Raw genomic sequence first — 16,235 nt, 5'->3', positions numbered from 1 at the left:
CTACTGATGCATACAAATGCTGTTTTCTGATACTACTGTGTCAGTTAATCGCGCTTTTCTAAGCTTTTCTAAGTTTCCGACTTTGGGAGATTTAGAGATCAAGAGATCCATCTAATTATTCATTTTGTGTGTATATCTTTGCCTACATTATGGACAAAAATTCTTAAAATCAGATGAATCTCCTATCTGGGAATGTCTTGACACAACAACTGTATTGCATACCATTATAAGGTCATGTTATAAACTTGTGGTGAAGTACTCAACACTTATATTTATCAACTACATACTACTCATCTTTGAGACTACAAATTACAATAAAGAAACATTGGGTTACTCATGAAATACCTGTGCCTTTCCTTGAAACACTTGATGAGGGCCTTGCAGAGGTTGGGGTCGGGGCACAGGTCCAGCGGGGTCTGCCCCTTCTTGTTCTTAATGTGCAGGTCGGCACCGTTGGCAGCCAGGAAGCAGGCGATGGAGGCACTGCTCTTCTTGTCTGCACCCTGGGTGCCGAGTCCCATCAGGAGCTGTGCAACACACATGGAGAAAGGTAGGAATCAGTAATCTGTACAGATAAATCTCATTGAAAAGGCAAAAATCAATGCCCAGACAGATGTCCTTCGTAAACTCAAGATCACATGAACTACAGTGATGTCTGAATCTGGATTATATAATGCCTCTTGGGACATGAATCATGTACAACTCTAATGCCTCTTAAAACAAAAATGAAGTGGCACAAAAGCACACATGTATGTTGACATGTGAGGAACAACCTCTAGAAGAAGATGATGATGATACACTTGTATTGGCATATCATAAAGATGGCATCTTTCTTATGTGTCACAATATAGCTTCCCATTATATACCATGGGGGCACTAAAGAATTTCCTTAATATGTTGTATCTTACATTTGACAGAAGTAAACTTCATTTCATTTTTAAAGTTGCTAGATGACAATTGCTGTCCAATTTCACATTTACAAATATCCCTTTGCAGAACTACTTGTAGAAAATCCAACAATGTGTTTTATATTCTAGACACATTTCTCTGTAGAACACAACAGAATATTTGCATTTCATTTGTAGATTCCAAGAAAGATAATTAAGATAATTACATTCACCTTGCCCACATCCTGCATGTCCTGCAGCTGTCTCAGCTGAGACAAGGTGTGGTGCCGCAGGGCTTCGTGAAGGGGCGTGTCCCCATCCTTGTCCTGCATGTCCAACTTTGCTCCCTCTCTCACCAACAGCTGGGAAATACAGAAGAAGTTTATTGCACTACAATTGTAACAGGTACAATGTATGACAATCTGTGCATACATGGGAGTTGAACTATGTACTATTGCGAGAATCTAAAATCTAAACTAATCTTTTTGTAACTAATGTAACGGCATAAACTACATAATATTATACAAGCTAATACTTCAGAACATTATGTCAATACAGGACAGAATAGTTAACTTTCCATGTGGCTGACATTCAACACATCTATACAGAACTAAAGCAATAACTTGTTAATGTAAAAATAGACAGTGCAAGGTATCCAACTAACAAATTCATGAATGAACAGATTTCCATTCCAAAAAAACACTTGAATCTATCTACATGTATCTACAACACAATCATGTCAAAGCTTCAAAGTGGATCACAGATACTGAGACAGAGGTGCCCAGACAGGCAGCAGCAAAAAAGGCAATCTTCTTGAAATCCTTATAACGAAGTTGCTGGTTTACAACTGATGTTTTAAGTCAATGGAGATATATACAGAAAGGTTCATGTTTTACATAAAGACGTGGTCCACATGATGACCTACCCTGACTACTTGAGTGTGCTGTCTCTCCACGGCAAGGTGTAGTGCTGTCTGCTGGTTCACATTTTGATGATCCATGTTGGCCTGGCCCTACGATAGGAATAGTCAAGTAAAAGACTTTGAAAGTGATCTTAACCATGGAGTGCAGCTACTATAGAAGAAAATGCAATAAGTGACTTCCATATAAACCAATTGGTATTGGGTACTCTTGTGTCAATTAAATTCAACAACTAGTTTTTCAGACTTCCACTTCAGATATGGTTATATTTTACTGTACAGATATATCTATTTAAAAGGAAAAAATCAATGCACAGGCAGATGTCCTTCACAAACCCAAGATCACATGACAATACAGGATTTCTGAATATGGTATATAATGTCTCTAAGGACATAAATAAAATAAAACTCTAATGCCTCTTAAAACAAAAATAACTCTAAAAAAACTCTAGAGACAGTGTTATGTCCTTATAATTGATGAAGTAATATCTAAATTGTCAATGTCACCAAGCACAGTAGAGGCATCTTCGCTGGATAGTTTCAAAGAACATTTGTAGATAGATGTGCAAAAGTTAGGTGTGACAGGTCGTTCAGTGTAATATTATAACCAGCTGCCTGGGAAGTAGGTGTGTTACTGGCGGTTATAATGGCTATATACTTATCTCCAAGCAGATCCTACGGTAGCATAAGATAGTTTCGAAAGCTGGCAAAGGAGTGAAGCCGGCTTAGAAGTGAGTTTCGCTACCGCAAATGGACAGCTCTTGACTGACTACACTCCTTGGCCAGTTTGGTACTATCTTATGCCATTGTAGGATCTGCTTGGAGATTAGCTATATACTGTAGATAGATACAGATCCAATGTCTAAGGTGTGTGCAGTGTATAGTTCTCTCCAGCCTGTCCAACTTACGTTTACCTGGTGGATAAGCAGCTCTGCCACCTCCACATGGTTGTTGAGGGCGGCGAGGTGCAGCGCTGTGTACCCATCATCCTTCTTCTCGTCTACGATCCACGGCCGAGGCAACTTCGACAGCAGGATGCGCATGGCACTGCAGAGAAACAGCAGTAACATACATGTATAAGAATACAGTCATGCTTAAACATGGTCAAAGTTGCTCACTCACACTCACTGCCCGACTTTCCTGTCATCCAAGGTATGACATTCCTGTAGTTTCATATTGGGGTTTATAGCTGACCGCCAACTCTCTCTATCCTAGGGTGTTTCAGCACTTTGAAGTCTGATGCTGTCAAGTGCATTTCTTTTATGTTGTCCATCTATTTCTTTCTTGGTCAAGACTCATGGATAACTTCTACAGTAATGCTCTGGGTGTAAAATTCCTGCCAGGTACATTGACTATGCATATTAGTATGCTGTAAAAGTTCAGTCCTTGTTCAGTGTACACTGATGTAAAGTATCATTATAATGTACATGTCAAGTGAACAATACATAGCTCAAACACCAGAGGCAGGCTCAGACAATCTATGATAGATCAGGAAAAAAAAGATTGGGCAAAAATCAAACTTGAAATTTTGTTGTCTGAAAATTGCTCATGACAAGTTACAGAATTGTCAGTTGATGACAGCTTGTGAATGGTAAATAGATGACTTGTTCATCGTAAGAGGTATTCCTGTTAGTACTGATGTGAACTTCTGTGTGCTCCTTTCTATCCTGAATTTGAGAAATAATCAAACACGATTCTAGATCTCAATGAAAAATAATATCAGTAGCATTAAAACTGTAATATTCAGTTGCTATGAAACTGAAAACAACAAGAAGATGGTGACTATGTTTTATTTGTGTTTTGATGACCGCAATATTTCCAAAAATGTGTACGTGGCATTCTGTCCCAAGGACATTGCAGGTCCCTCTAATGCAGCATGGTTTTGTTTGGAAGCTGTGTGTGTGAACATGTGACACCAGCCCTACTTGTGCAGAACAGCTGATACATCAGGGCCAGCGTATCCCTGGGGCCGCCCAGTATGGGATGAGTATGGAGAAATGTGCAGTCCAGCTGGATATCCCACATATCTGGCAAGTGTGTGGGGACAGCTGACCCAACATGTCCCTACATAGGCCCACATGAATGCGGTGCTGCGGTTTGGCCCACAGATCTGCAGAGACGGACATTTTTTCCTGTAGTCCTGTTGTTTGTGTTGAACAGGGAAGCTGTCATTCTACTGCTACTATGGCTAACTTCAGCAGCCATTAAATCAGGAAACTGCATGCATGTGCATAATGTATCCTTGGGACCATATGAAATATACACTCTATCAAAGTTCCCATTGCTGCCTTCAGCTTTTTTGGGTATGACGAAACATTCTGTTATGGGAACCTCTAGTAGATCACTAGGAAACTGCAGTGTAGACTAAGTGTATAGCCCATTTTCCACCAATGTTGCAACCTCATAACATGAATAGGGAGGTTATGGTATACTTTAAAGACCTAGAACAAATAGATATCAAGATGAAGGTTATATTTCATAATAGGCCTCCTAGCAGCTTTTGCCAGTACTGCAGCAGAACTTCCTGTTTTGACATCTCATTTCTGTTTGATTTTCTAAAGTAAATGCTTCATTTTTCATTTCCTTTATAGTCTCCCTTTATGGTAGTATATTTATGTTATTGAGGAGGCAGGGGATAAAAAATAAAGGGTATGAAACTACATACAATGATATAGGGTGAAATCCATTTAAAATGCACTTTCCTAGGGGGTGAGATAAAATAAAAGTAATGCTGGCATACCCAGCCCAGCATATTGAGTTACAATGGCCAACCGATACAATATGGAAACCTTGCATAAGGAATATGCCATGGTATTTTCTTTGCTAGCTGCATAAACTGTTTCAATATCTTTCAAGAGACATATATACATATAGACTTAGAACATTAAGAATAGAAATATGGGTTGGCATTGATTTCTAAACAGCCACTATTGATCCTGCTTCTTTTATGGATCAGCTTGAAGTCATGTAATTGATTCCTGGCAGTGCAGGTAGGAAAAAGGACTCTGCTTGAGTGGACAAATTTTCACTTATCCTGCAAATTAATGTGTGTAGACAAACTACTGAATACAGTAGTGGCTGTGATATGGCTCCAACTTCAAAGGAATATTCAGTAACATTGCGGCATAGCACTATGCAGTATATTGTTGGGATATGAAGAATAAACATTCTACCAGTTTCTTCACTGTGACAGGTGTGTGATACGCTTTACCTCATACAAAAATTGCAACACAGACACCCAAACTAGGAGCACACTTCGGCAGGAAACATGTTCGCCTTGAAGGGCCCCTCATTACGAGTCCAGCAGTGAGACCACAGGAAAGGGGACGTCCTGCTCAATAACGCTGGACATCACCCTTTGACCTCCAACACCATCAGTTTAACCCAGCACCAAAAACCTGAACCAAACACACTGGGTCGTATTACTGTCAAGCAAGCTACTCCTCCATCACCAGCATCCTAAAATACACACAAGTCATGATCAGCAGCTCCTCTTCTGTCACAGTGGTCTTCTAAAGGTCACCTGTAGGCAATCTCCAAGCAGATGTGGGGGCATGAGGAACCTTCAAAAAGTAATGCCATTGGTTTTACAACTGGCTCAATATTTCATCGAAATACAAAAATGTATGCATGTGGCCTGTACAGATATGCATTTTATATAATGTGCAGTTTCTGTCTCATACAATAGCTAAATGTGGGTCAGGAAATTTTTTAATTGCACATTAATTGCACTGCTCTTTCACTTGACTGGACTTCCAAGGGTGTGGTCAAATTGAAATCACTTCAGCCAGTCATAATAATCTGGAAAATAAATTGATATTTCAGTCTTTAATAGGAAGATTATATCTTTCTTTGTGCCAATTTTCATTTCATTTGATGGAACAAACAAAACCAACAGCATTACGTTTTGGAGGGACCCTTATAGAAAATGCAATGTTGGTGACAGACTGGCTTTTCTAACAGTACTGAGGCTCTCTCCAGGCCTGTCCTTTGGTCTCAGGACAAAACTTAACTTCATGACATAGAATTGATGAAAATGTATTTTTGAAAGCTAAAATGACAGAGTTAACAATGAGGTTTTATAAACAATGGGTCAGAAAGAAAAAAATCTAAAGCTATGGGCAGCCCTTGAGAGTACATTATGATACATATACTAGGAAGAAAAACTGGCTGGTCAGAATTCTCTACCCCAACATCTACTTGGAGATTAATCAGTAGTATGCTTCAACTCACAGGCAAATGAGCATCAGGCCTTTCATAATTAATCCATTCGTATCTAATTTACGCTAAAGCACACGACCAGGTGAAGAGCGAACTTGAAACAGAACCAGCTGTTGCAGTTTGGCCATACGGTCAATCTATATATGAATATGGAAGTCTTTAATCTTTGACATTAATGGGTTGAACTTATTTGGTTCAACCTCCCATAGTGCCAAGTACATGACATGGTGATGTGATGAGGAGCCTCTCTCTCCCTTCTAACTAACACCTGTGCTCACACAATGTCAGACAAGAAAACAAATAATTGCTATTCATATAGTTTACAATGGCAAGTACTCCCACAGCACATATGTCACACTACAGATGTGTAGATGCACCACACGTGACAGAGAAAGTGGGCAGGCCTTGGGGTGATGATGTTCGAGGAGTAAACTTGGGGTAAAGTGAGGCCTTGGGTAGAATCTAACCTAAGCACCAGCTGGTCACACCAGTGTCAGAGGCAGGCTGAACAGGTGAAGGGGCCACAACAGGTGAAACCTGCGGACAGCTGAGTGGTGATAAGGTAATGTGTCCCCTGGGTCCGGGGTAATGAGACCTAACCCCAGGCCTGGGTATCCTGGGAATGGTGCACTTGCCCACCCCTGTCATACACACAGCTGAGGTAACACCACTGTACAGGATGGTCCATCAGCAAAAAAAAAATGCAAAATGAAAATTGTCCCCAACCAAAATACATTGTACATACAAAATGTCATTATTATGTTGATGTTCTGTGCGTTTATTGCTCAAGACCTTGCCCTGCATTGTTCAACGTTACAATTGTTGTGCAATAAAGACTGATTGATGGATAGATTGATTGATTGTCAAAGAAATATACAGAGTCTAAACATTTTGCATACCTTGGCCATTTGTATATCGTACCCATGGTACAGATCCCACAACACAAGCGCATGAATGTTAGAACTGGTGATTTCAATTCAAGTTGTCTATATTCCATTTTGATTTGCTTCAATCGGCAGGAAACAATGTCTGCATTTGCATTGCTTGATTTCTCTGAACACAGAACAACGGTCTCAACCAAAACCACCATTTGCAAGATCGTAGCAACTTCAAGTGTCGTACCAAACAATGAGTTACATCAACTCCAAAACTATTTTTCTCAATAACCACTGAGATTACGACAACATTGACCCATATGTTTGAAGTGTCAGCTTGTGTCACTATGCAGTGCAACTGGTTTTATACCTGTGTAACAGGCAAATGCATGGACTCTAACCTTTGTTTGGTTAACACATTTCAATTCTCCACAAAAAAAAGTCAAGGCACTGATGAGAAGACCTCAGACTTGACAGACAATGTGTATGTATAGATAATGTACTTACAACATTATACCCCACAGATTGCCAGACTGAAAGAAAAGATAATGTAGAAAGGATCCTCACAATTACTATATCAACCCATTCATTAAAATATCATGATGTTTTATGAACAACAGCCATGTAATAGCATCATAGATTTGAAGAAGATAATCATCATCCATAATATCATAATATATAAATTAGACTAGGCAATTATAGGAATATAAAAGGGCTTTATAGATTCCCATACTTCAGAATTTATATGTGATATTGGTGATATTTGCATACCCAGTATATTTGGCCTGCCCCTGCTATTATTGAGAAGTGTGGTGGGTTCTTTCTTAAATGTGCTTGAGGTCCCCCCTTAAACATAGGGCCGATGGCTTAGAGGCCCCCCTTAAACATAGGGCCGATGGCTTAGAGGCCCCCCTTAAACATAGGGCCGATGGCTTAGAGGCCCCCCTTAAACATAGGGCCGATGGCTTAGAGGCCCCCCTTAAACATAGGGCCGATGGCTTAGAGGCTCCCCTTAAACATAGGACCGATGGCTTAGAGGCCCCCCTTAAACATAGGGCCGATGGCTTAGAGGCCCCCCTTAAACATAGGGCCGATGGCTTAGAGGCCCCCCTTAAACATAGGGCCGATGGCTTAGAGGCCCCCCTTAAATATATATCTATAGGACCGATGGCTTAGAGGCCCCCCTTAAAAATAGGGCCGATGGCTTAGAGGCCCCCCTTAAACATAGGGCCGATGGCTTAGAGCCCCCCCCTTAAAAATAGGGCCGATGGTCCTATTCAAAGGACAGTCATTTGAAGACAATGATTGTTTTTATTGTCTTTACTGATATTGAATTATACTTCAGTCAATAATTGCCACATTTCCAATTGCATGAGCAGAATTGGCAAAGGCAAGAAAAATTGGCAGGGATTTACACTTTTCCCTCCCTTGAGCAATCAATTTCTTTCATGAAAAATGCAACAACCAATCAAATCAATCACATCGGTATGGCCTATGACAGGTGCCATGTGCCTGGTGAATTTCTAAAACAATTTTTGCAAAAAACAAACAAAACATAATGACTTTTCTTTGTGATAAAAATGTTGTGTGAAACCCATAATGTAACAAGGCTACACAATAAGTGTTGCCTTACCTGTGCTGGGTTTACATGTTCCCAGAGTGCTTGGCTGCTCACATTGTTTGGTTTGCTTACACAACATGTTGGGAAACTCCCTTGCTGCTTTTTTTATCCGAGCCTGACCTATGTATCCTGGTGAAACTGAAGGATTAGATAATCCTTGAATGTCATATCTAGTTCCACCGGCGAGAGGTTTTCAGTGCTTGTAAAGCCAACAATCTGCTGCCTGACTCCCACGCACTTTCCTACAAGCTAAACAACAGCAGAGTGAACTACAAACAAACCCCGTCAAAGTGCACTCCCAGTATACAAGCCTTATCAGCACAGGTTACCTTAATCTCACACACTAATTTCATCCCAAGCCATGGCAACGCTCACCAAGAATCAGTAAACAGAACAATAATAAAACATGAAACACAATTAAGAAATTACCCCAGCGGTGGAAGACCATAAACCTTCCGTAGACATCTTTATACCCATGGTTTACCAATCACCTGAGAACCTCTGTAAGCAGGCATTATGTGTACACTGGAAAGATAGCACCAACAGTGCAGGCACTATATTTAGATAGCATGACATCATGGCACACCAAATATAGAGTAGGGCTATTGAATTTCAATGCGGTATAATTAGATACAGGCAGTTCTCTTTATTTGGACAAACTAAATATAGCAACTAATCGCCTCTATTTTGGGGGCCCCAATCAAGAGGTGCAGTTGGGCTTGGGACAATCAGGGGGGCTGGTGACCAATAGTGGCCTGCCTAAATATGGGAAAATAATGCAGCGTGCATAATGAAATTTGGCCCCTTTCTTGCATTTTTCAGATGCCTTATTCGGTATAAAACTGGGAGGTACATGCAAGAGGCCCAGGGATTGGCAGGAGAGGGAAATGCGGATGCTTGGAGGCAGGGATTTCAGTCTGCATCGGTCAACCCCGGTGGCTGGACACACAGGAGCATGCCATCTCTACTACTGTTCTACAGCCATGCTATATCCCTCATGGAACGCCTTACTCCATTCAACCGTCTAACTCTGCCCTGTGCAGACCTGGACCAAGGTACGACCAACCCCTATGGAGGCCCCTGGACCAGGGGCAGTGACCTTTGCACACCCCTGAACCCCAGGTTATTATCTGTCAGGCAAAAAGAGGTAGCTCCCAAGGTTGCTGCATAGTTACTTGTCATGCAAATGGCCAGCTGAGGCTGAGAGAGGAGGGGTGGATACTGTGAAGGGAGTGTTCCATCATCGACTGCATGCATGTATGCCCGATGTATGCCACCCTGGCCAGGCTTGGTGGGTAAGGACTAGACTGCCTTTAAGCATAGCATGCCTTACAGCAAGGGTTAGGTTTAAATAGGAGGGGTTCAAATACCAAGGTCATGGTATTAGGGAATAGCACTTCTAGCAATAGTGGATGATTTCATTTTCATGTCATAGGCAAGGGCATCATGTTACTATTTTTGGAACCATCCCATTTCCATGGCTTAGGCTTGGGTTTACATTTAGTCTTTTTCTGACTGGGCAGATTCCGGCATGTATCTCGTAAAATAGGTCCGATGGGAGAAATTCAATTCAGGAATTTCGCATTGGCAAAGTATGATCAATTAATGATCGAAGCTGAATTACAATATAGACCATGCATTGCATCAATGCATATTGGACTGGTGATACCGAGTGCTGTTTTATTGCTAACGCCTTGAAAAATGAAACTATTTTCCTCAGTCTTTTTACTGAACCGTGATAATAACTGTATAACTGCATGTTGGTACCCGCCCATGCTAAATGCATAGCAAGCAAGCATATATCGACAGTGTCATAGTATAGATCGCATGACGTATTTATACTGGGAACTTTTTGTGGCATAGGATCCAATACTGCAGCACAGGCTTAGAATCATATTGGCAGGACATGAATTCCAATTAGGCATGGGCTAAAAATGTGACTGAGAAGTAGTGACCAGACTAGAGAAACAGATGGCTGTGACCTTACGTTTTAGGTAAGGGAAATTTTTGTAATCATGTTAAAGTCAAAGAGCTAGGCATGGTAAAGATAGGTAATAGCACAAGATTCCTGAGGGTACAGTTTTCTGTCAAAAATAGGGTACAAATAAGACAGCATGATTGTATAGCTTTGTATCATTTATGTAGGACAAAAGTTTAAAGTCCACTATCTCCAAGTGCTACATGTATTGTCACATGTATGTCACAAGACTTGGAGTCTTTAGCTTGACCAAGTGCCTGAGAATCAGGTACCCAGGCCTGTTAAGCATAAGTACTTCTTTACTATCCCATACTGAACTCAATTGTATGGAATGTAAAGAAGTATGTATGGTTAGCAGGCTACCACGTCATCTGGTCATAATAGTAGTTAGCCTTTCAGTAAATCAAAACTAGAAGTAAACTTAAAAAATCATTGAGGGCCCTCTTTATAAGATTGGTCACAATCTGAAATCCCTGAAAATGTCTGAAACATCTAAGACTAAAATACCCTTTAGCATTTACACCAAGAAATTTCCCTAAATGTAAGAAGTAAATTCAGTAGATTCAGTAGACATATGTATGCCCAAATTATCCCCCAAATTTGAAATAGAGACACTTCAAAAGAGAGGTGCAATTGTAGAAATGAAGCACAAGAACAAGTTCATAAATTTGACATTTGTATGCCACTACAGCAAAGTTGCTTTCAGATCTAATACAATAGCTAGAGGTCAATTTCATCTGGGTACCAAGCAATGAAATCACTTTTGCCTTGGAGTAGAAGTAATTAAGTTAAAGTAAAAGAAGTTAGAGATATATCACAGAAATCCTGTAAGTTACTGTAGAAAGCATAATGGGTACTGTAGGTTCATCTTAATAAGAAACATGGCATCAACTATGGCATCAACTATGGCATGAACTAAAAAAAAAAAAACAATGAGCCACTGAGGTCACCAAACTTCTATAGAAAAGGTCAATACACTTGCGAAGGTTTGCCTCCATCCATGTCTTCTTACCTGATTTGTTTATCCTATTAAAAATAGCCCAGTCTCTCAGTTGGTTAGGGTGGAAATTATAAACCATGGTCAGAAATAGAGGATTAAACAACTTGGAAGTAAGGATGTGATGTGAGTCGGTGACATTACATGTGACTGGGTGCAATTTTGGAAAGCCACTCAGAGAAAGGGCTGCACCTGTTACCACACGTGCACAGTGAGCACCCACATTGTCAGGCTGAATACCACCAGTGTGTTAGGGACAATGTAACTCATGATTTGGGGAGGAAAGTCTGGATAGAGGGTTTGGGGATTATTGATAGTACAGAGCTTTAGGTTAAATTTAGTAATCAGGAGTAAATTATATACTTTGCGGGATAAAAAAGTAAGAACCCTGAATATAGCTAGTGCAGCCACACAAGAAGGGCTGTTTAAGACAAACAGATAAAGAAATATAGGTCAAAATGTCAATGAAGAAATAATATTGCAATGGGGGGGGGGGGGGGCTGCTATTTTAGACCAGAGGTACTTATAAAACAAGAAATGGGTAGAGATGTGCCTACCTACTACTTTACACAGTTGTAGTGCATTTGTTCACATCATATTTCTAATCTATTGACCTAAATTTTACATTACATTTTACATTGACTTTACACCATAAGACTATACATACTTTCAATTATATTTCAACACTTCTATCTTTTCAAAGGAAAAAAAAAACTCCACAAAATGCCGCAAGTTTCTTTTGCCATTTAAATGATCATTAAAAATGTGAATGTTTGATCAGGCATGTTTCACTGGTGTATGAACTTAACATGAGTTAGTGAGGGAGTGTGTGAACAGCTTCTAGAGACAGGTGTAGGATCTCCACATAGAGGATGTTTGAGCAGGCTTGCATCACAGGTGCAGGGACACCACATGAGGGAGGCAGGGAGTATGTGAGAGGGTCTCAGGCATGTTCAGCAGGTGCAGGAAACTTCACATGAAGAAGGGAGAAAGTTTTTGAGCAGGTTTGTAACACAGGTTTAGGGACTCTGCATGAAGAGGGGGTAATATGTGAGAGATTCTCAGGTATGTTCAGCAGGAGCAGAAAACTTCACATGAAGAAGGAAGGGAGTTTTTTTTGGAGGCTTGCAACACAAGTTTATGGACTCTACATGAGGGAGTGTGTTAGAGGGTCTGAGGCATGTTCAGCAGGTGCAGGAACTTCACATGAAGAAGGGAGGGAGTTTCTGAGCAGGCCTGTGACACAGGTGTAGGGACAGGCAGCCTCCTTGCTGTACAGCCCCCTGCTGCTGGGTCCCATCTGTTGTGCTGTCCATCTACATGATTTGGTATTGACCCATCCCTATGCAGATTTGATGGGGGAAATTAGATTACATATGACTTTTTTTTAGCTGTGGCCTAAGATGTCAGGCTTTACCTCTTAAGGGCTTGAGTATTATTACAAGATCTTGTAAATAAAAAAAGAATACCTAGGTAAAATTTGAGTAGTAATAAGAAAATGTTATGAAAGATAACCACACCCAAATGACTACTAGACAATATAAAAGACATGATATTCGTACGTGGGGCACCATTTTATAGAGTGTAACTAGTTCTTTTAGTTTCGACTATGAAGTAGTATCTGTGCAAAGTACAAAATTGTCAATAGGTTAGCAGATGCTGGGTGGGAGGGGTGGTGGGTCGACAAAACAGTGTTAACAGCAGTTGGAAAGGATTGCTGCTTAACAGATACAGGTACTTCCATTGTTAACCAGAGGGACAATTTCTTCCTTTTCTACTTGGGTCTCATCTGCTCTCATTTTGTGAGTAGGATTAGATCAGTGCTCTTTTGCAACGAATACATCCTTTCACCACACCCATTCTTATTGATTGATTGATTGATAATAGCAGGTTTCTCGTCCTGGGTTTCTGCAAATTTGTTAATCGCTGGTTGAATCAATTTTTTCATGACATCTAAAATAGAGGATGGTAGAAAAGAGTGACAGGGCCAGGGCCAACAGAAAGGCATGGTCAGCTGTCTTGTCACCAGGGTGCTGAAGACAGTAATTTAGTTGTGACTAATATAGCCCCATGGTCTGCATAGTGCTGCATGGTCAAAAGTATCTCATGCAAACACAAATTCTTGACATGCCGTCCCAAATGACCACCACAGAATGTCGACCCTGTGGATGTATAAGGAAAAAGTATTCGGTTAGCGCTGGAGGAGGCTGTAATGCTGCAGAGAAAGGAGTCGTGTTGTGTTGCTATGTGCTGCATCTGTCACTGCGATGCGCATGTGTATATATGGCAAGACAGGCAGCTGATTCAGATGAGATTGACAGAACATTTGCAAATCTGCTGTCCTGACCTTGTGAAATTAAAACTTCCCCTTACTTAATACACATATTGCCCTGGGTATACACCAGACCTCAGTTTCTCATACTTTAAATATCCTGCCCATTCAGTATTGGTACATAGCGAGCTCAGGAGGATTTATGTAAACTGACTCTACAAAGATTGTATTAGTTTATGATCTTGGGAAATCATAAGCAGTATACACTGAAAACTGTGTATCATAATGTTTTCATAAAAGTGATAACTGAATAATTTTGGGTTCTGAGTTTCATTTACTGCAGTGATGATTAGACCTCCAGCATATAAGTACAGTTGAAGGTTTTGGTCAATCACAGAAAGAGCCTCAGGTTAACATCCTAGCTGACAGCTTGTACAAAGCCTTTAATAGTTCAACCTCCACTACACAAAAACCTGATTAAACCGAAACTCCATTGTAAATGCCCAGTGTGGGCAACAGTGGCAGACTGTAAATAAATCATCACCTCCTGTAGCCTGACTTCAAGGTGACTAACGGCCAGGGGTGTGTATTTTGACGATTTCTGCTGTTCTAGCAGGTCCCAGAGACTGATTGACAGGCTGACCAACTGTCCCTAACAGGTGCATGGCGCATGGATGCACAGTTGGTCACATTTTTTCACACCAGGCGGTGAGAAGAACAACTCACCGAAATTGGGTAAAGGGACGCATTATGCAAATATCATTTACATTTACTCAGGCAGGCGTCACCATGGGAATTGGAGACAATCAGGAATGAAGTAATTATGCCACTGGCGGGTATTGTTGGGGCTTCATATTGACACAACAAGTCTTATTATACCTTCATCACAACCATCGCATGGCTAGTCACTGGAAGTTTTCCACTTGAAACCATCAGTTGTGACAAAATAAAATCTTTTCCTGTTGGGTCACCTTTTGTATGCTGGCCGGGCTGGGCCCCTGCACTGGTCATTCATATATAATACCCCAGTCCCTGATCAATGAAGCCAGTAAGGCTGAAAATGAAACATGTTTAATTAGCCATGGAAGACGCAGCACTTCCCATCCAGCCAATACCAAATAATTCCCCTCCCCACCTTGGTCAGTTTTCCCAGCTGACTCCCCCTTTTCCCAGCAGTGCTGCCCTTAAAGGGGATTGGCCATTTAAAGTTAGCATGAGGGCCACGTAGCAGAGATGTTAGCTATGTAAGGAATCTAGCAAATGTTAGGTCAGCAACCATGCCAGGTTTTGGCACTTGCCTGTGTAAAAACCATGGGCCCCTCCAGCACATCCCCAGACACAAAAGTTGCTAACTGCCGGCTAAGTGCATTATAAATTCAATGCTTTGGGAGTGTCTCATCTTCCTTAGCGATTAGATAAGAAAAAAATTCAATATAAAATCACAAATTTGATTTAGGTGGATGGTATCTCGTTCCTGTCCTCTGCTCATCCTTCGGCAACATCACACGAAGGGCCTGACATAACAGCGGCCCTCTCTCTCTGAAAAGGCCTCTGAAAATTGTTGGACGGACAGATTATTTTGCCAATACTCTTGGCCTCTCTTCAAGTACTGCCTGTCTGATTGCTACAAGGCAGTAGCTGGTACTAAGCCACTAACCAACTGTGGCAATTGATCTGACATAGATGTTGTTTTTACATTTGCAGGTAAGCCCCCAAGGTTTGTGCTTGTATTGGTTCAGCTAACATTTAGACTGCTATGTGTATAGTGGGTACTACTGAGAGGCTTCTGTTTAGTAGGCAGGGGAAAAACGAGAAGATATTTCATCAGAGTGGGGATAATCAGCGGGCCATTGGTGATTGATGCCTGCACATAATTTGCAGATTGAATAGGCTTGGCAGTCCCTGGCCTGGCAGACTGGTCCTCCGGCCACCTTCTGTTGCTATTGTCACCGGGACTGCCAGCTTCTGGGCAGGTCCATCTGCTGGGGAGACCGGGGATGAGGGATAGGGAGCGGCCAGGCCATTTAACACCAGATCAAGTCCTTCAGCAGTGAGAGAGAGTATTGGTCACTTGGTAGGCGGAGAAGAGGGGCCACCCAGAGGGAATGTCTGCAGCTATTGTTTTAATATTTCATTGCCCTTTCATCATGTGGATATTTTCCTAGGTCACGGGACTATCATTGGAAAGTCAGCCAACTGCCTCACTGGGGAGCTATTAGACTTATTGCAAGCCGGCCACGGGTCCGCACTTTTCCTGCATATCCGATTACGTTCTACTTCCTCCTTGTTAATTTTTAAGCACTCGGCAGGCACATGCTGATACGCATCTCCTAAAAGGACCTCAGTCGTCCTGTACCCTATCCCATCAAAGGCTGCTCCCACCACCCTCGTTTGCCGTCTTGCAGCCTATCATACAGTCAATGTTTCATAGAAGATGGAAGGTTTTCAAGCCTGGATGTTGCATT

General features: G+C 41.3%; 1 protein-coding gene across 12 annotated transcripts in view; it reads right to left on the bottom strand.

Moving 5' to 3' along the window:
* The window catches only part of LOC118403769 (E3 ubiquitin-protein ligase MIB1-like), a 47,494-nt gene that overhangs the window by 5,073 nt on the left and 26,186 nt on the right, over positions 1 to 16,235 (bottom strand). For 5 of the 12 annotated variants that reach the window (XM_035802573.1, XM_035802585.1, XM_035802608.1 and 2 more), the window contains exons 14-17: positions 2,715 to 2,853; positions 1,813 to 1,899; positions 1,115 to 1,249; positions 346 to 527 (exon numbers count right to left, since the gene is read on the bottom strand). In XM_035802573.1, the coding sequence (XP_035658466.1) occupies positions 346 to 527; positions 1,115 to 1,249; positions 1,813 to 1,899; positions 2,715 to 2,853 (543 nt within the window). The remainder of the gene's footprint in view (positions 1 to 345; positions 528 to 1,114; positions 1,250 to 1,812; positions 1,900 to 2,714; positions 2,854 to 16,235) is intronic. The other 7 variants (XM_035802600.1, XM_035802616.1, XM_035802655.1 and 4 more) reach the window with 3 other exon arrangements.

This window comes from Branchiostoma floridae, chromosome 2 (assembly GCF_000003815.2).
Source record: "Branchiostoma floridae strain S238N-H82 chromosome 2, Bfl_VNyyK, whole genome shotgun sequence".
Lineage (NCBI taxonomy): Eukaryota > Metazoa > Chordata > Leptocardii > Amphioxiformes > Branchiostomatidae > Branchiostoma > Branchiostoma floridae.
Note: the sequence above shows the minus strand (reverse complement) of the source record. Positions and strands in the feature narration are given on the sequence as shown.